Below are 20,498 nucleotides of genomic sequence, written 5' to 3'. Positions count from 1 at the left end.
AAGCTTCTGTGTTCAAGTCTAATTTAAAAATCAAAGCAACTACACTATAATGCACAAGATATAATAATATTATGAAAAGTTTACTCTAGCCAGTTTGCAATGTGTAGCTGCAATAAAGTGCACCTCAAACCTTAGTAAGGTGGAAAAAAAAAAAATTCTGGGTAGTGCAGGATGAGTGTTCAGAGACAGGGCAAAAAGTAAACAATACTGGTATGCATGCTTTTATCCATCACCGTTTATTTAAATTTCAACAATAAAGTATTAAACGAGTTTACAAGCATACATACTTGGTGAGGAACAAAAATGAATAAACAAACATAAACTCTATAGTCAGAGAAAAACAAATGTGTGACTGCTTAACCCTTGGTTGAATTAACACTTATTCTAGTCGATATAATCTACAAAAATTAGTTGACTCCAATTGTTCATTGTAGAGTAATCATCAATTACTAGCACTACACAAATTACTGTGGATAGAGACAAAATGGAAAAAGGGTAACAGCCTCGTCGAACAGTTTACACTCACCTCCTACCGCCAACATCTCCAAAAGTGCCCAATCACAACAGAACACAAAAAAAATTTCAAAAAAGCGATAGAGAAAGCTAGAAACAGGAGCTGTACCCACAACAAGCAGAGATGGAGGACATCGCAAAAATATTTGTTCATCAGATTAGTTTACTACTAAAATAATCATTAGTTGCTGCCCTATTTTATACCAGTGATGTCATAATGGGTATTAAAAGGGTATTAAAACATAATCGTTTATATACAGATATTGTATCAGTTAATCAAGCATTAAATCCAGAGGTGCAACATTTTTAAGCCTCATATATGTTTTAGTTTAGTGTGATTTTGTGTACACATTAAACTGTTCTTTCTACTAGTTTTACTCCCCCTTCCCATCTCCAAGAGTGAATTTTCCCTGGTTATCACAAAATATCACCAATAGGGTGATACGGTTTTAAAGGTCTCATTCCGCAAAAAATCCTTTTTTTCTTGTTCTTGCTAAAATACTATAGGTCTCTGAGTTGTGTATGCATGCTGCATATGAAACTGTTCTTCAGCCTCCACTGTCTGCAGTAGCTAGTTGAAGAGAAAATCCTCAGAAATACAAGTTGATCAGAGAGAAGTTAGGGTGTCTAATGTCAACCAGTGACTTCATGGCCTCTTCCACCTCGGCTCAGGACCGCCCACAAGCGGCACTGAACCCGGGCTAGAGCATTAGGAGCTATAGCTAAGGAAGAGCTAACAGCTCTGTTTACAGAGATAGTTAGCATTAGCTATCTTGTGTAAGCAACTCTAGGTTAACACTAGCACTCAGATTTAATGATATAGAGCGGACTCGATATGGGGCTTCGATGTGGTGAAACTGCCCAAGCATCGAATCTCTGAAAGTCTACGGTAAGAGTTTAAGGGTCCGCTCGAGTCTGACAATAAGTACATTTTAAAGGGTTAACTTTACTTAGCACTCAGTGCTTTTTCTTTATGACTAAGGCTGTATCTCTGAAAACATTTTTTCATTTGAGTTTTAGAGCTGTAAATCTGACTGTGGGGGAAGGCAAGTAGGCGTTCTCTGCTGCAGTGCTGTTAGCCAATCAGAGGCGATATATTTTTATGTATGAATATTCATGAGCAAGAGTCAAAATCTGTCTTTCTTCAGAGACCTCTAATTCAGTGATCTAAGGCAGGGCTAAATAGAAAGAAAAAATGGCTCACTTGACATTCATTCATACTAGAGACCACAACTAGACATTTTAAAATGAATGAAAAATGATGGAATGAGACCTTTAACGTCTGAACATATCAAAGCTGTTCATTTTGGTTCACATAATGTCACCGTTAAATCATAAGAAAGCCAGAATCCAGCGAAAAGGGGCTGAGTGAATGTGGTGTGGAGTGTGTGTAGGAGGGTCATTGTATTGAGACGCTATAAAAGGACAGTATCCCTGCACTGTGATCCACATACACTCCTATTTTGGAGGGTGGTGGAGCTGAGATATTAGTCTTAATGTTGTTGTGCCAGAAAGAGAGAGGAGAAGTCTGCAGACTCCAGGACTGATTGTTAGCATCAAACCTGCACTCATTACCACTCCCTTTCCTGCCAACCCCTTTATATGACACTGATATGTACAAAGATTGACTACAGCTCCACTCAACCTCCCAGTAACATCGTGCATTCACACTCTCCTTACACAGAACCTGCAAGTAGTAGTCAAATCTCTCTGGATGAGCAGGATACTGCTGAGCTCTCTGACTGCTTTTCACCACTCTGTTCTTTTCAGACAGAATAAGGTACTGACATGCCGTGTTTGGATCCAGAGTCAGTCGACAGAAATCTAAGGACAAAAAAAGCAAAGAGTTTAGTTATCACAACATTACAAAGAGAAATATTTACTATATTATCTAACACAAAACCAAATAAAATAAAAACAGAAACACAATCAACATAAGGTACAAGTGATCTAGGACAGTTCAGAAACACAAAGACTAAAAAACACGTGTAGCTTGGCGCTTTGCCATCGTACGTTGTCACCCTGACGTCTGGTGCTGCCCGGCAATTATATAAAACTTAAAACAATTGAAATACACAGAAACATAAAGCTATATGTTAGTGTTCGTAAAATCTTGTCTAGTGCTCTAAAATGTTGCAGGCACGCAGAGCGAAGCTTAGCAGCGCGTGCGGCATTGCACACGGGATTACCTCGGTTTTCTTAAAAAAATGTTTTAATAAATAAGGTCGGATCAAGTGTAGTAAAATTCATGGTATAAGAGAAATCAGGCAAAATGCCCTGCGCCTCTCTCTCTCTTTCTCGCTCTCTCTCTTTCTGTTTTGCAGCGCGGAGCTGAATTCAGCACGAGGCTACAAATAATACGATTAGTAAGGACCTATAAAGTTAATCAAATATTGTCAAATATAAAGGATAGGTTGAGGTTTTGGTGAGCTGTTTCAATGGTTTGAAACTAACTGAAACTGAAACTTTTATTATTCTGCACACTATCAGAAAGCCTGTGATTGTTTTAAATTCTTTTTTTTTAATGAGTTTATATTTTATATTATTTTAATTTTTATTATTGTATTGATCAAATTAGTTTTTTTCTTCATAAGATATAAGTTCTTTACTTTTTATGTAAATTTTTATGATCTTTTTAAAATGTCCTATTTTTCCTTTTTTATGTTTATATTTTATATTTTCGTCAGTTTTTAAGTATTTTTATCCCTTTTAAACTGTAAATGCTCAGCGGCTTTGTAAATGTGGGTCCCCCTCCAGTGTAAATAATGGTTGATTGCTTGGTTAATTTTCAGTGTTGTAAACCCAGTTTCTACATAAACAATAAACAAAATAGAGAATAAAATAACTTTACTCTTCCTTTTATTAGCTGCTGGTGTATCTTCACAGCACAGACACACAGTCTCCTGTGCACTCTTAAAATAGGAATGAACAGAAGTCAGTGTGCACCTTCTCTTAAATGGGATGGATATTGACACACCGATTGGTTGATTTCATGTTACGCCCAAAACACAACCATGAATAATTAAGGGAATTAAAACACGCCCTTTGCACCATTGGAGCTGCGCAAGGCGCATTTTTCGCGCCCTTACGATACCAAAGACACAGGACACGCCCCTAAATCCAGCGGCGCAAAGCGCAATTACCAAGTGTGCTTTAGATCATTAAAATAGGGCCCAAAGACTAAAAAAAGGTAGACATTAGTAATTAGTAATTGTGTGTGTGCATGTTTGTGTTTCACCTACATTTCAGAAAGTCTTCTCGCGTTTTAGGTTCTGATGAAAAAATCTGAACTGCTGCAGCTGTGGAGACAGAGTACGGTAAAAATTAGCAGCTAGAAAACAAAATGTCAGCTTCCCATGACAAAGATTAAGCCTAGTTGTAGATGTGTCTGAATTAAAACAATCCTGTAAAGAAGAGTGGAGCATAATTCCTACACAGATATGTAAATGACTCATGGCCTGTTATCGGTAAAACTTGATTGCCAATTGTATTATTGTTTGATAATTGGAAAAATATCAGTATGACAAATAATTTTAGAGCCAAAGGGTAAGTTTATTAAGAAAAACTGTACATAAAAGGAGGCTCTAGTACCACCTCTAGACTGAGTACTAGATGGGATACTTTTGGGCATGGCAGTATAGAGGTTTCTATTTGACATCCTTCAACATATTTATTCACAGATGTTGTAGATGTGGTTGTAGATCCTGCACACTTTCAGGCTCACAAAGCTGGCATTACAGCAGGCCCTATTAACAATCGGTTGGTGATAGACCAAGAAAGTTTGGCAATTTGACAATTTGGTGGAGACATTTTTGGAAACCTATAGGTGTGTGAGCATTATCCTTTTGAAAATTAAGGAGACTGTGGTTGTAGCTTATAGTGCAGTTGGGGAAGCACTTTTATGACTTCTTGTGTCAAGACCAGAGCTGAGTAATAAATTCATGAATCTATGAAGCATTTATTTCCTACATCACATATGACAGCGTCCCAGCTCATCTTACCGTGTGGAGACATTGTGTAGAACTTTTCTTTACAGAAGTCCTCTACCTGCTGTTTCAGCTCAGATACAGATCTGATCAACTCATCAAATGAGAGATGTTGATGGACATAAATGTTGTGTATCTGCTTGGATCCAGACGAGACACAGAGATTCTGGAAACTCTACAGAGATAGTAATAGCAGTAAATGAAAAAAAAATACGTAGTATAAATAAACAAAAAAGTAATTCATTATCTGACTCGCTCTAGTGACTGGACCAGCTGTCAGGTTCCAAGAGTTTTTAATGAACTGGGAAAATCTGCTTTTAGCTACAGTGCACAAGCGAGCTGGAATTCACTACAGGAAACTCTAAAACTCAGCTCACTAGAGTCACTAAATTATTTGTAAATTTTTAATATCTAACCACCTTTAGACAGCCTGTACCTGTTTTACTTAATCTAATTTATTCTTAAATTTATTTTTTTATTTTAGTTCTTCTCTTAGTTCTTTATTTTCTTTTTATTTCTTTCCTTGTTTTATTTTTTTTTTTAACAGTTATGTATTATTGCTTTTTACTATTAATTATATATATATATATATATATATATATATATATATATATATATATATATATATATATATATATATATATATATATATATTGTACTATTTAAAAGTTAGTTTTATCTTAAGTTATCAGTTTTTTGTTGTGTTAAACATATCTTCTTAATTTCTAATCAATTAAACCAGGTTTTATTATTATTATTATTATTATTATTATTATTATTATTATTATTATTGTTTTTTTTTCTAATTCTATTTTTATTTTGATCTACTTTAAAATGATTAACTGTAGTTATTATTTTCTTTATCATGTCAATCCCTGTTTTTGTAAATGCTCAGCTACATTAATAATGAGGGCTGCCCTGAATGTACTTTCAAGTAAAAATAAAGGTTAATTGGTTGATTAATTTATTAGAATTATCAGTATTATATCAGACAGTGTTTGTTACCTGGAGGAAGTGGACGTGATCATCTGTGTGTGAAAGCTGCTCCAGCTCAGAGTTTCTACTCTTTAGATCAGTGATCTCCTGCTCCAGCTGCTCCAGGATTGCTTCAGCTGCACTCAGTTCAGTCTTCTCCTGATCTCTGATCAGCTTTGTTACCTCAGAGCTCCTTTTCTCAATGGAGCGGATCAGCTCAGTAAAGATCCTCTCACTATCCTCCACTGCTGTCTGTGCAGAACGCTGTTAGGAAACACACACAAAGAGCAGATGTAGGCACATTTATAACTCACAATGACAGAGCCAGAGGCATTAGCACTGATTTGATTTTGGGTTAAAAATTGTCACACAAACAATTTATCTGGGTGAAGAATTTTGTGTAAGAGGAGGAATCAACTAACAATTAAAAATGTAGTGTCCACTTTGGGATATTATTTTAAAAATCTGGCCCGTTATTTAACAACAGAATCAATACACACTTTAAGAAAATGCATTTTCATTACACACTAAAAAAAAAAGTCAAAACTGTTGACATATCCCACAAGTTTATTGTTTCCACCCATGGTGGTATTTTCAAATTACCTACAATTTGTTAGTAAAAACTAATCTGGAAACCATGCACAGGAAGGAAATGCAAAGTGCATGTGCAATTATCGACTATACTATGAGACTGACTTTATCTGCTGAACAATTAAGCAATAATACATGAGACGGATTGCTATAACGTGTAATATTGGCACTGCTGTGTTGCAGTCAAAGGAACGAGGCCACAGTCCTCAAGTGTATTATTGCGAATATACCACAGTTTCATTATCGCTGTTTAATAAAAGATTTTGAGTTAAAGTGAGAGAGAAAATATTATCTGTTTGGTTATAAACACTCCGAGAGTTAAAATTGTTCCATTGCTGCTCTGTTTGTAGCTGCACTGTTTGGTTTGTAAGCGCTGCATCGTTGGTAGTTACCCTTATGTGGGGAAGTAATGCATGGAGAGCTTTGGTTAAAGTGCGTTACCGGCTGATAATGACACTCATAGAACGCCTCTCAGCCAATCACATTGCAGGGTCAAAACAAACTGTGGTATAATTTAAGTGGAAACATTTATTCTTCAATATGATTACTATTCCAAATTATGTTTTTACACATAACAAAGTAAAACATAAAAAATACCTCTTTACTAAGTAGTTAACTTACCTTAAGAGTGTCCACTGTCTGTTTCAGTGCCTGCAGCTTTTCCTCGTTCTCCTAGATCATCTGCTGATATTTTGATTGTATCTCTTTTAGCTGACCCTGCAAAAAGCAATAAAAGATGCAATGGTTAATATTTAATATGATGAAACATTCACAGTTTTTTTGTGTTATTTCTTACTGAAAACCGCTTACTATTCTGCATTCTTAATGATTTGGAAGTAGAAAGTAAAGCCTTGTGTAAAACATTCTTACCAACATCCTATTTCTTATTAGCCACTTTAAGTTATAATAAATATATAATGATTCTGAAGGATTGTTGATCTCACCTGTCTCTCAGTTCTTTCTGCTACCGCTGCTACTGTATCGTGACCCTTGTGTTCATGCATGGTACACAAATAACAGATTAACTGCTGGTCACTGCGACAGTAGATCTCTATCAGTTTCTCATGCTGAGAGCAGATCTTCTCTTGAAGTCGTGTGGAGGCTTTGACCAGCTTGTGCGTTTTCCAGGAAGGAACCTCATAGTGTGGTTTAAGATGAGCTTCACAAAACGAGGCCAAACACATCAAACAGGACTTGACGGCTTTGAGTTTTCTCCCAGTGCAGAAATCACACTCCACATCTCCAGCTCCAGCGTAACAGTGAGCAGGAGAAGCAGCTTGGAGTTCTGTCTTCTTCAGTTTCTTTATCACTTCAGCCAGCATGTTGTTTCTGCGTAGAACAGGCCTCGGAGTGAACGTCTCTCTGCACTGGGGGCAGCTGTAGATCCCCCTCTGATCCTCCAGATCCCAGCAGCCATTAATACACACCATACAGAAACTGTGTCCACAGGGAAGAGCTACTGGATCCTTCAGCAGATCCAGACAGACTGGGCAGCTGAACTGATCCTGATCTAAAATACTGGCCTCTGCCATTTTCCTTATCTCACAGGCTGAGAGAGAGAGAAAGCAGCACTCCCGAGATCAGTTTCATTTTCTCTGAACTGAGGAAAAGGAGTGGCTTTATGATTCCTTATTTCAGAGAGAGAGAGAGAGAGAGAGAGAGAGAGAGAGAAAGAGTGTGTGTGTGTGTGTGTGTGTGAGAGAGAGAGAGAGAGAGAGAGAGAGAGAGAGAGAGAGAGAGAGCGAGAGAGCGAGCGAGCAGGCATGTACACAGGAGGGAGAGCTTAGAGCACCTGCCCTTTGGCTCTTATTGCCCAAAGTGCCCTTTTATCAATAATTTTTTTGTAAGTGTATGTGTGAAAGTAATACCCGTTTTTGCCTGGAAACTACTGTATTTTACCCCTCTTTCTCACCGTCTTCTCGTATTTTCCCGTCAATTTCCAGAGTTATATTAAATAAATGAAAAACAGTAATAATTGGGAGCCAGGGCACTGATTGCTGTGTTAATTTCTTAACGCCAATCATGGAGCCGGTTCAAGGATAAAGTTCCGCCTTTTAGGAGAAACAGCCAATCAGCTTTCGGTTTTACCGAGCAGAGTCAGGAAGTTGGGAAGCCCCCCTCGCCTGAAATTTAGGCAGCGGGGCGTTGCAGCAGCTGACGTTAAATCTAATATGGATATACGGAGACTTATAAGAAAGGTAACGATAGCTAACCATTATAAACTGTGATGAGAGATGTTTCTGATAGCTTAGGCCTGGACAATAATTCGATATCGGTATTTATCGCGATAAGAAATGTTTCAATAACGGTGATATCAGTTTTGTGGTATATCGATATGTATTAGAATCACGGACAGGTGTTTTTTACTGGCGTTAGCTCGCCCCAGAGCTCAACACATTCAGCCCCCGTAGCTGGGCTACGTCAGTGCGTGATGACGTAACCACACAGGCACGTAGCCAAATAGGCTAGGCTAGGCTAGGCAAGGCTAGGTTAAAATGGCTAGGCTCGGGTTCGTAGCTTCGCTACGCAGCAAAAATGTCTCGCGCTGGAGCCAAGCGGAGCCGGGACGAGCGGATCCAAGGCTAAGGTAGACTCGGTTCGGTCGGCCCCGGATCCTCGAGGCCGGCCGCGGGTCCGCTCGCTCGGCCGCGGGTCCGCTTCCTTGCCGCTTTGCTGCAAATTGTGCCGGAGAGTGCAGCCGACCAGCAGCGGTAATGTTAATACATCTAATCTGTTCCACCACTTCAAGCAACTCCACTACATACAATATTTTTCTTATAACGTTACTGACTGAAGCACTTTTATAGCTTATGTTGTAACTAAGTTATTCATAGTTGATAAAGCCTGTAGGTTTGTTTATTTGACGGGAAAACCTTGTTGCTTTTATGTGTATAAAGGCTTCTTGTATTCTATATCCTAGTTGAAACACTTTTGTTTTAATCTGTTAAATTTGTTCACAAAGAATAAGAAGCTCTGCCTCTGTTGTAATTTAAAGTTATTTTTATTGGTAATAGTTATATAGGCTTATGTTTGACAGGGATGTCATGTTATTATTTTGCTATATGCAAATAATATTGAGCATTGATTTATTTTGACTACTTTTATTTCTAAAGTATTAAAGTTTTTGTGAAAGGAGGTTTCAAAGGCTTAAATTAAATTTTCAGACAGTAGTAGGTACAGATTTCCGATAGATAGATATCGAAATTATATCGTATCGACCGAAATTTAAGGAATATATCGTTATATTAATTTTGGCCATATCGTCCAGCACTATGATAGCTGGTTAAAAATACACAAATCAAACCTACTGTGTGTTTAATAAAATGTAGCTTGTGTCTAGTCAGTTAGCTTAACTTTGGAATTAGCTAACTTATAAAAAAATACGCAGTCATGGTTTGAGAAAAAAATATAACGTTAAATGTAGTGTTTAACTTACCCTGATGTGCCTGATCAGCCAATAACTATTATATTTTTAAATTGTGTTTATTAATTTAGGATTGCAGGACTTACTGAGCTATAATGAACGAAAATTAATTTAGCTAACTAGTTAGCTAGAAGCTGGATGTTGTGGATAGCCAGAATTTAGTACAATACTTAACCCTGCCACTGCCCTAAAATTGTGTATTTTCCACCTGTTCCAACTGATCAGCTAATATTTAAAGGGCTAGCTCTAGAATATGCATAACAGTGGGAATATGTAGGAACAGGGTTGAGAAACACTGCTCTAACGTGACTTCTGTTTATTTGTAGTTTACACTAACACCACAGTAACCTCACAAATCAACTGGTTTTATTGTAAGTTATGTTTCTGTATAGTGTTTTAAATTTGTGCTTCATTGTGCCCCCTTTTGACTTTGAGCACCTGCCCCTCCAAAGGTCACAGCCCTGAGAGAGAAAGAGAGAGAGAGAGAGACAGAGCAACCCAAGCACAAGTTTCTCTGATTTTACTATTTATAGGTATATATTTGAGTAAAAATAACATACGTTTCTCCCATTGTCATTTAGAGCATTTACTTGCAAAACATGAGAAAGTTACAGTGCTTTCAATATATATTGCATATAAAATAAGTTCATATTCATTTAGAAACAACAATGGTTAAGTTCAGAAATCAATATTTTTTATCACAGCTTTCATGCGTCTTCTTGGTATGCTTGGTATGGTCTTATACACTGCTTTTGGGTGACCTTATTCTACTCCTGGCACAGAAATTCAAGCAGTTCAGTTTTGTTTGATAGCTTGTGACCAACTTACATCTTACATGATTAAATTAAGAGTTTTTTCAGTGGGGATCAGGTCTTGAGATTGACCGTCAACTTATGTCAGTCAGCAACCGCAGGATGACATCAAGAGACCTATAAAAAGAATGGCAAATGGCAGATTTCTCGTATTAAAGAAGAATATCCAACTGCTATCATATTAAACCAATGTCTAATGATGGTGGAGGCTAAGACCGTTTTCACACCAGCACTATTTGGTCCAGTTAAAACTCTGGTCCTTTTGTAACTTTAGTGCAGTTCGATTGAGCAGGTGTGAAAACTGTAATCATACTCGAGTGTGGATCCGGACTAAGACCTGCTAGAAGAGGTGATCTCGGTCCAGTCCCAAACTAACTATTTAAGCTAAACCGATATATTAACCAGTTAACGCTAATTACCACAGCTATGAACAAGCGCTGTGTCCATGCACACACGGTGTGTGCTGTGTTCACTTCTCACAGCTGCGTGACTTGGTTTACTATGTTTACATCTGAGCTGCACGTCCAAACACGTTTTTAAAAGCGCAGTATTTCAGCGTTCAGTGTTAAAGCTCAGATATATGCGCTGGAACACAGAATCTTCTCGCTATATTCACTATTTTTCATATATTTATATTTATATTTATATTTATATTTGACCAATCAGAGATATTCATGCCTGTGTGAAACCAGACCAAACAAGGCAGAAAACGTAGAAAGTAACAAACTCATCAACTGATTCAGACCAGAGAAACGAACTACAGGTGTGAGAACCCCCTGTGAAAACAGTTTCATATGCAGCATGCATAAACATCTCAAAGAGACCTATAGTATTTCACAAAGAACAAGAAAAAGTGGATTTTAGAGGAAGAAGACCATTTGTGGCCCATTTCCTTTTTTGGAGTATCCCGCGACGCATTTTAGAAATAAATTAAAGGTTGGCTATAAGTAGGTTTTTATAATGTGAGAATCAAGATTTGACCACTGGGTGTCACTATCATATAAACCCAATTTAAATCGCTCCCCATCTCCTTTCCTTCGTTATTTATGGCTACATTAATGTACTTTTTGGGAGAACATGGCAACTCCAAAGAATCGGAAAAATAAACAGCGAATGCGGAAGATGCAGTCGCGCTAGGAAAATTCATTTCAGAGGTAAGTCTGTGTGTTTAATTTGTCAGGAATCAGTTACCGTAATGAAGGAGTAAGTTATAATATTAAGAGGCATTTTGTAAAAATCTTTGTTTACACAACACTGTCAAAGATAGATAAAGATTGTAACTCTAGTAAAATTATGTGTAACGTTAAATGATAGTAATCAAGAAAATGTATTATAAGTAGTAACGTTATATTTCATTATTTGTTTTATTACAGATTCTGCGGCCTGTAATTGCACATATAACTTATTTCTTCCCCCTGCTTTAAAAATCTTCACCACGGGTTCAAGAATATGTCTACGAATCTACCTAAAGTTCACTATTAAGTGTTAGTATTTAACTACTCCATTTCTGGAATGTTCCAAATAATCTAAATTAGAATTAACACTAAAATCAGTGACACATACGACATGTCTTCAAATACCGTCTTGGTGAGCATAGTGTTCGTGTTGTCGTGGCCGAGTGGTTAAGGCGATGGACTAGAAATCCATTGGGGTCTCCCCGCGCAGGTTCGAATCCTGCCGACAACGAATCACTTTTGTTTTACTTATCCTTAATTGAAACAACTTTAACGATGTATTAGTAATATATAACAGTTTATAATTATGCACATGTTAATGTGTAAATAATTGGGACTTCTGTACGGGTGTTAAACTGTTTTGAAGAACGAAAAATTACAAGTAACTTAAAAATAAATAAATGCACAATGAATGAATAAATAAAGGAATACATAATTGTATGCATAAATTAATTAATTAATACATACAATTTTATATTTATTTTTATATAAATGTATTTATTTATATATATATATGCATTTATTTATTTATTTACTTATTTATTTATTTAAACGTTTTTACATTTATTTGTTTATTTCTCCATTTTTGTTTATTTACGTATCACCATATTTCTTCATTTATTTATTTCTGCAGTTGTATGTTAGTTAGACAGAAAGGCTCCTGTGTTTCTATGGTTACAGCGCCTACCTGGACGTTACCGATTCCAGCAACCTCCCTCTCTTCGCGCCCTACTCCCTGGATTGTGTATCTCTCACACAATATTATCATAATTGGTCTTAAAATGACAAAATATAATTAATCGCAATTATTTCTGAAATAATATATTATACAAACAGCTTTGTGGAAAGAGTAAAAACAACAACTTCTGTTTAAGCATTTCTTTAGTTAACTGAATAAACTCTAGGTTGCCAAGACCATCATAATGCCTTAACGTCTACATTAAAACTTACCTCCCGAAAGTAGCCCAGCATCTGCAGGAAACCAGGCGTAGATTTAAATAATTTAAGAAAAACTGTCAGTTTGCATGTGAATATTATTATTTCTTGGGAAAACTTAGTTTGAGTTGCCAGTGCTAACTAAATTGCATACTTATTTTGCACTGTATATATGGGCGTATACCAGTGTTCTGTCCAGTTGTGCTACCTATCCATATGTTCTTCTTATCAGCATGTTTTCATGTGTTTTATGGTAAATCTGTGTTGCTAACTATTAAGAAAATAATAAGACAAGAGAAAATACAAAAACTGGCTATAATCAGCCCTATTACCTTAGCTGAACCCTGATATACTGATTTAGGCTTTCCAAATATCCTACTGAGACTTCTGCCCGTGTTTTGTCGAGTTATGCTACCCATCAATACGTGCTTCCTAAATGTACTGCGCATGCGCTGATCTACACATTTTGATTATTTCCGTGTTTTTTTTTTTTTTAATAATAAATATATTTTTGGTGCATTAAACAACCTGGACTCACGGTCATTGCGCAAAAGTGTAAATGGAAATTATTAATAATAAATAAAAATAATAATAAAAGAAAAGCAGTCTGTAATAACCTCTTATTGTCATAACTTTAGCATGATTCAGTGATTTATGCTATGCAAAAACACTAACCTATATCTACTGGGACTTCTACTGAGAACATGCTCTAATATGTTGCGTCTTTAGTTTTTTTTACAGTTAAATCATATGCTAGGGTAGCACGGTTTGGCAACGTAGCACAAATATGGTACTTTTTCTGGCACTTTTATGTTTAAATATACACTCGTCAGAACACTGGTCTCGGCGACCTTCAGACACCATAAACAGTATAACCTACATATTCCACATTTTTATTTAGGTTTTTTTTATTATCTAAGTATTAAACCGTTTTCACATGAAACTTACTTAGAGAAAACCGTGAACATGGCAACCCCAGCTGTCCCCTTGAAGAACGCGTAGTGAAGGTAACAAACGGAGGTGAGGATTGAGACACGACCTCAATCATGGCGGATAATTTGGACGATTTGCTGGACGAGGTTGAAGAGAAGTTTTGTCGAAATGCTTCAGTTTCCGCTCGGCCTGCGCGTGAGATTAAATTGAAGCCGGAGAATCTCAGAGTACGGAGGAGCGAGGAGTCCCTGAGCAGGTCTGTATTATTATTACTGTACTCACAGGAGCTGCACTGATACACGGGCTGCTGATACAGGGCTAACTGTTTACCTAGCTGCTGCTCCATGAACATTATCAGACTAACGGCCAGATACACAGCTTTATCCAGAACAGACTGTATTAACAAGAGTCACAGACGCTGCTTACCGTGCTGTATCACCCAGCTGTATGCTTTATTACACACAGATATGTTGATAGTGTTACTCAGCTAAGCTGACCAGCTAAGTTAACTGACTAGCTATGTGTCTAGCTAGGCTACCTAGGTTAGCTAAAAGTGTAGGTATCATTCTGATGCTGTATGATAATCTGTTTTAAAATCCTAAAATAATACCAGCAACACAGTTCTAACGCAGATTTTACTAGCTAATATGTATTTAGTCAGTTTACTAATATAAATTCTAATTTCAGCCATGGATTCAAGTTGCATATCTAATTATAGGTTAGCTAAAGATTTGCACTCAGGACTAATTTTGGCTAGTTATACAGCTCTTAAGAAAATTAAGAGACCACTTCAGTTTGTGAATCAGTTTTCTGATTTTGCTATTTATAGGTATATGTTTGAGTAAAATGAACATTGTTCATTTTACTCAAACATATACCTATAAATAGCCAAATTCAGTCTTACACACTGCTTTTGGATAACTTTATGCCGCCACTCCTGGTGTAAAAGTTCATGCAGTTCAGCTTGGTTTGATGGCTTGTGATTATTCAACTTCCTCTTAATTATATTCCAGAGGTTTTTAATTGGTAAAATCTCAGAAAAGAAACTCGTAATTTTTAAGTGGTCTTTTCCAGAGCTGTATGTTACCATTAATTTACATGTAGCTAGTTTCTCTGTCTGTAATTAAATTTGTAATAAATGTATTTATACTCCGGTCTATTATTGATATTTTTATTGGTCACCCTCCAGTTTCAGATAAAGTTAGTAAAAGACTGAAAAAAATGTAATTCCAAATATATCAACTATAGATGCACCAATGTGGAAATTTTGGGCTTCTGCAATATCCGATATTACACGTATAACTAGTTATATATATGCCGATGCCTATATAAAAAAAAAAGAATACACTACTGTAAAAAAATAGATAAAAGTTTTACTTAGTATAAATATATATATTTTTAGTATAAAATAATAATGTATAATGTAATAAATAAAAAAGTAATGTAACAACAAAAAATATTTACTGCATATAATGTATATAAAACTAAAAAACAAACAATTAAAAGTAATCACAGTAACAACAAAACAAAAAAAAAAGTTTTTAAGAATATCGCAAGATCACAATATAGAATTTTTATCTTGTCCAATTTTTGGCAATATTTTTGTGCACGATATGATATAGGAGACCCCTATTAAATATTTTAGTGAAAATATCTTTTTAGTAATACATAAACAACCTTCTGTTAAACACTCTTTTTTAATGATCAAACCTGCTTGAGCAGGTTGTATTACATAAGTAGGAACATAGTCCAAGGAGCACTTGAAGGCAGCATAAATTTTGATGGTTCAACAACACTAAACAAAATGTTGTGTTAATTGCTTGTTAGCCTTTCTATTGTTGTTGTTTGAATTATATATTTTTCCAGAAGAAACTATACATTATATTATACATTATATTAACTTTAATTACATTATATTATTTGTCATTTCAAGACCACTTATTGTAGACCACTAAAATAATAATACAATTGCACCATTTTAAAGAGAAAATAAGCTTTATTATAAAGTACATTCAGACATTGGAATTGGAATCATTCTTATAAAATATCTTAAATAAATACAACATAAATAAAACAAAAACACTGTTTAGAACAAGTCCACATACTGACTCATTTTTATTTGCTCTCCTTGCTTAGGAAAACATAACGGGCAATATTTATATCAGCTCCTATTGTACATGTGAAGAGGTCTAGCTAGCATGGCCAGTTTTTTTCTGAGTTGTGTGTTTGTGTATTTAATGTCAGCCCTGTGAGAAAACATGAAGCCTATGGTGACGATATTGAGGCTGCGCTTCAGGAGATTCTCGACAATGATGATGATGATGACCAGACTGGCAGTTCAGATGTGAGTAGGTGAAAGTCTTTGTGTGTGTAACCCAAGAACTGTTTAAGAAGCTCCTCTGTAGGGGGTTTGTCCCCTGTGTGCTTAGGTCTACACTTGTGAGAAAGCTTCACAGCAAATGTGTGAACATTGCTGTTATGGTGAATCATGAGTTCTGGATAAAAAATGATAATCTGGTTCATACCAAAAGATTTTGAATGGTGCAGTGTCACTTCAGAGAACAGAGTTCCACTCATAATCACCCACAGCCCAAATGATGTTTGGCGCTGGGCATGTTAAACGCGTGACTGACCCACAGTATCCCATTGCATTTTATTACAATTCAATTTAAATGTATTTAAATATTACATTCTACAGTAAATATTGTTATAAAGCAGCTTTACAGAGATATGGGTCCAAGCCTCTTATAAGTAAACACCACATTGATGGTGGCAACAATGGCAAGGAAAAACTCCCATCACACTAAGTGGAAGAACCCGTCCTCCTCTGGTCGACCCAGACAGCACAAACAAATAACATAGCTAATGTAGAAACAGGTTATGAATTATGAGTGTGAGTAGATGCTGGAAACATGCTCAAAGTTAATTCCTGGCAGTTTAAGCATCTGTATGGACATTGCATGTGATTATGATTATTTTCTTTGGTGCAAAGAAACTTAAACGTGCTGCTAATTAATATTGAATGCATATTCACAGATACCTGCAACAGTGAGGAGCCATGCTAAGGATTCTTGTCCTCAAACAGCTTCAAAGAAGTAAGTGGACTTAAATAATAATAAATAAATAAAATAATAAAAAGTACCATATTTTTTACACTATACGGTGCACTATCAATGAGTCTTTTTTTGGTCTGTTTTCATACATAAGGCGCACCGGATGGTAAGGCACAGTGGTGTAGCCATGTTTTCCTTCTAATACCGGCCTGTAAAGCTAAGGGAAGCTAAGTTAAATTAAGTTAAGTAAACTTAAGTGCAAATCTTTAAAAAAAATAAAAAATAAAAAGTCAAATGAGCGATGGATGTAAATCTACACAGATTTCTCTCCTGAAACCTGTTTATTTGGGTAAGTAAAGCGCTTCTGTTTATTTACAGTAAGCTTAGATTTCCACTAAGGCTGGGAGCAGCAGCATTAGTATTAGCTGCTAACTGCTAGTCCTAGCCACAGTTAGTGGCTAATGCCACCCGCCCGACAGCACTACACTGAGAAACCCTGAGTGTTCCGGTAGGCCAGAGTGATATTAGCTAGCTGTTCATCCCGCGTAGGTTGTTTTAACACAATAAACGGGAAGGCTACAGTCCGATATATTCTCCTCTGAACAGCGAAAGAGCTAGCACTTAGCACAGTTAGCGGCTAATCCTAATGCTGTTCCAGCAGTGCAGGAACTGAACAGCAAAAGAGCTACTGCCTAGTGCAGTTAGCGGCTAATGCTAATACTGCTGGAAAAACGTATATCGTATATCGCTGCACTTTACTGAAGTGGCTTTACTGCTCCTTGACTGTTAAAATTCAAACTCAAGGTGCACCGGTTTAAAAGGCGCACTGACAATTTTTGGGAAAATTAAAGGATTTTAAGGGCGCCTTTTAAGTGCAAAAAATACGTATTGTAATTTTTTAAAAGACGTATATGTCCAATTTCTCCAACACCACCACCCGTCCTGCAGAGTTCCTGCTCATTTTAGTAATTTTATCTTCCACATACTACACATTTTGTAGCCACAGGTAAGGTGTGCTTGCTTGAGTATTTCACCTGCTTTTCCACTTTGACAATTAGGATTTTGCTTTCTTGTGTCTCAGGTGTTCAGTCATGTTGATTATGCAAATTGTCAATAAACAAGATACACAGGACATTTCCACCATGTACATATAGTTACCGTACTATTTAATACTAATTAATCTTTTGCTGTCTGTATCATTACCAAAACTCGGCTAAAGGCTAAAACAAAACCTGGAGTGAAGCTAATTAGCTAAGGAATGAATGTTCTGCTGTGTTGTATGTACAGATGCTGCCCTGTGTTTCTGGGTGGGAGCTTGGTAACCAGTGGTGTCGGAACAAGCATTTCACAAAGGTGAGTGTTCTAACCTGATAGTTAGAACCTGATAAATAGTTTGATGTGGATGTTTTATGCTTGTATCCAATATTGCAGCAATATTTTCATTTATAATTAAATATTTTTTTGCTGCTTGGCAGGACAGCCTGATCTGCCATGTTAAGTGTTTTAAGGTATTCATTTACCTGAACTGTAAACCTGTGAATTGTTTTGTAAGGTCTCTGTCAAGAGTACAATGTATTTCATTTCATGCATCTTGAGTATAAGATCATATCTGAATCAAGCAAAGCCAGATAAAATGCAAGTGTAAACACACCCAAGATGCACATAAAACAGATACAATTCAGATAATTCAAACCAGTGTAGAAGGGGATCTGAGATGCATTTGTCAACCAAGTATAAATGCTGTGGATATGATCTTATCAGGATACAGTCCAGATACTATTCAGATCACATGACGTAACCAGGTGTAAATGAGGTCCAAATATATTTTCCACTTTATCTTTTCCTGCAGGGCATGTGACCAACTAAGATGCACGGCTTGCGACTTCGGCATTGCCATGTTTAATGATCATGAGTGGGACTCTTCCTGTGACTATCTGTTTTTCAGGTATGTTCATGTGATGTTTGTCAATATAAGTAGTCAGAAGAGGGCAGTAGTGATGCATTCTGAACGACTGAAGTGACTACAGTACCACACATTCTCTTCCTCATTAATTGCTTTTTTATTATTTAATGTATTTTCTACATTGTAGATTAATATTAAATACATGAAAAGTATTCAGAGGTTGTCGTCCACAATCCCCTGACCTAAACACAGCTGAGATGGTGATTTAAGGTGATTTGGGATGAGCTGGAGCTTCACAGTGTGAAGGAAAAGGAGTAACTATTGTTCAGCACCTCCAGGAACTCCTTCAGGATGCGACTGAGAAAATACAGATCTGTGCAAGATCTGTCTTTAAAGATAAATGAGCTACTAAGAAGAATCTTAAATATAAAACATATTCTTTACCCCTTTTTCTTTACAGAATAATTTCATGTGTTCCTGCATAATTTTAATGGGTACCACTCTAAAATAAGGCTTGTTTATAAATAGCTTATAAAGAGTTATAAATTGTATAAAGGAGTTCATTAAAGGTTATTAATTAAAGCAACAGTTGCCTGTCATGTACCAGATAGTGATTCCACATTAATTTATACTGATCTATTTAGATGCTTATTTTACTTTGTCTTTTCCATTAATCATTACCATTTCTGTTAATAAATATATTCATTTGACTATAATAACATATTAAACGCCTAAACTGACTTTTTAAACTTTCCATATTATTTTATTTCACATGTTAAAAAAGCCATTATCAAGTATTTCAATTATCAATTTACAATTATCATCATTAATAAACTCCTTTATAAACTATTTATAAACCGTATTTTAAATTGCTACCTTTAATATCTTCAGTATTAACTTTACAATGTAAAATATTGATAGAAAACACATTGAATGTAATGAGGTGTGTTCAAACTTGTACTGTACCGGCCGAGCATTAGACATTTGGCTTCATATCTTTGTGTGATCTTTCACAACAAAGGTAAATCGGGGCAGTAATATTGGAGAAACTCTTTCAGCCTGGACCCATAGAAGAACGGAAAGTAGCAGCTGTGTTAAATATTAAGTCCTACTGTTATGTGTTCTGTTTTATTTCTTGTAGAAACAACATGCCAGACCGCACCAAGTTACGAGCCAAGTTAAAGAGGCGGCAGGGTGCTCGGGCTTATGCATGCCAGTGCAGCTGGTACTCTGCCAACAGCCTCTCTGAATTGAGGCATAACCCCCAGCTAAAGTGGGTTTGTGGACAACACAGAGCATGATGAACTGGCGGCCCCTGGTGCAGCAAGCAATTCAGTTTTAGTAGGAATGAAAGTACCGGTACTGATAAGCTCTCTAATTGTCAGAAGATGCTGGCCATTTTCTGTCACTCACTCTTCAACGCCTTGTATTGAATTTTTTAACATGAATCACATTAATTATGGGCTGCACTAATGTGTAACACATGCATAGTTTTATAATGTTAATTAATTAGCAAATGTGTGCATGTTATTTAAGTTACTAATGAGAGATCTTTTTCAGTTTTATTGTTTATTACAACTTTTACCTCTACATACACCATAAACCATTATGGAAACATTCAAACCAAGTGTAGTTTTTCTCAGTTTAGCCACAAAGTATATCACTAGTTTATGTATAAAGGTTTTATTCCAGGTGACTTATATATAAGTGAGTCAATTAGTAGACGGTCTAGCCCTGTATTATCTCTGAAACCTTTTGTATTTATTGATTTGTTATGGTAAATCCTTGTTTTACTCTGATAAACTGTACAGAGACCAAAGAATTTAGTGTATAGAGTAACTGTAAATAAACTATATTTTAAACATTCTCATTATTGTGCAGTATCTCATTACCACCGGCCACAGAGTGAATAAATATA

General features: G+C 36.2%; 2 protein-coding genes and 1 non-coding gene across 3 annotated transcripts; 2 read left to right on the top strand and 1 right to left on the bottom strand.

Moving 5' to 3' along the window:
* Positions 1-215: 215 nt before the first annotated feature.
* Positions 216-8,132, bottom strand: LOC103028236 (tripartite motif-containing protein 16). The gene is given in 6 exon segments (XM_015603001.3): positions 216-2,337; positions 3,756-3,812; positions 4,515-4,674; positions 5,505-5,738; positions 6,687-6,782; positions 7,010-8,132. Coding segments are annotated over 6 exon segments (1,560 nt in total). The 5' UTR covers positions 7,598-8,132; the 3' UTR covers positions 216-1,912.
* Positions 8,133-11,905: 3,773 nt separating this feature from the next.
* Positions 11,906-11,987, top strand: trnas-aga (transfer RNA serine (anticodon AGA)). Its single transcript has one exon. It is a non-coding gene; the product is annotated as a tRNA-Ser (tRNA).
* Positions 11,988-13,327: 1,340 nt separating this feature from the next.
* Positions 13,328-20,446, top strand: cfap418 (cilia and flagella associated protein 418). The gene is made up of 6 exons (XM_007228858.4): positions 13,328-13,880; positions 15,869-15,968; positions 16,661-16,719; positions 17,965-18,030; positions 18,527-18,622; positions 19,722-20,446. The coding sequence occupies exons 1-6, from the start codon at positions 13,738-13,740 to the stop codon at positions 19,879-19,881; spliced, it is 624 nt and encodes a 207-aa protein (XP_007228920.2). The 5' UTR covers positions 13,328-13,737; the 3' UTR covers positions 19,882-20,446.
* The last annotated feature ends 52 nt before the right edge of the window (positions 20,447-20,498 follow it).

This window comes from Astyanax mexicanus, chromosome 6, assembly GCF_023375975.1.
Source record: "Astyanax mexicanus isolate ESR-SI-001 chromosome 6, AstMex3_surface, whole genome shotgun sequence".
NCBI lineage: Eukaryota > Metazoa > Chordata > Actinopteri > Characiformes > Acestrorhamphidae > Astyanax > Astyanax mexicanus.
Note: the sequence above shows the minus strand (reverse complement) of the source record. Positions and strands in the feature narration are given on the sequence as shown.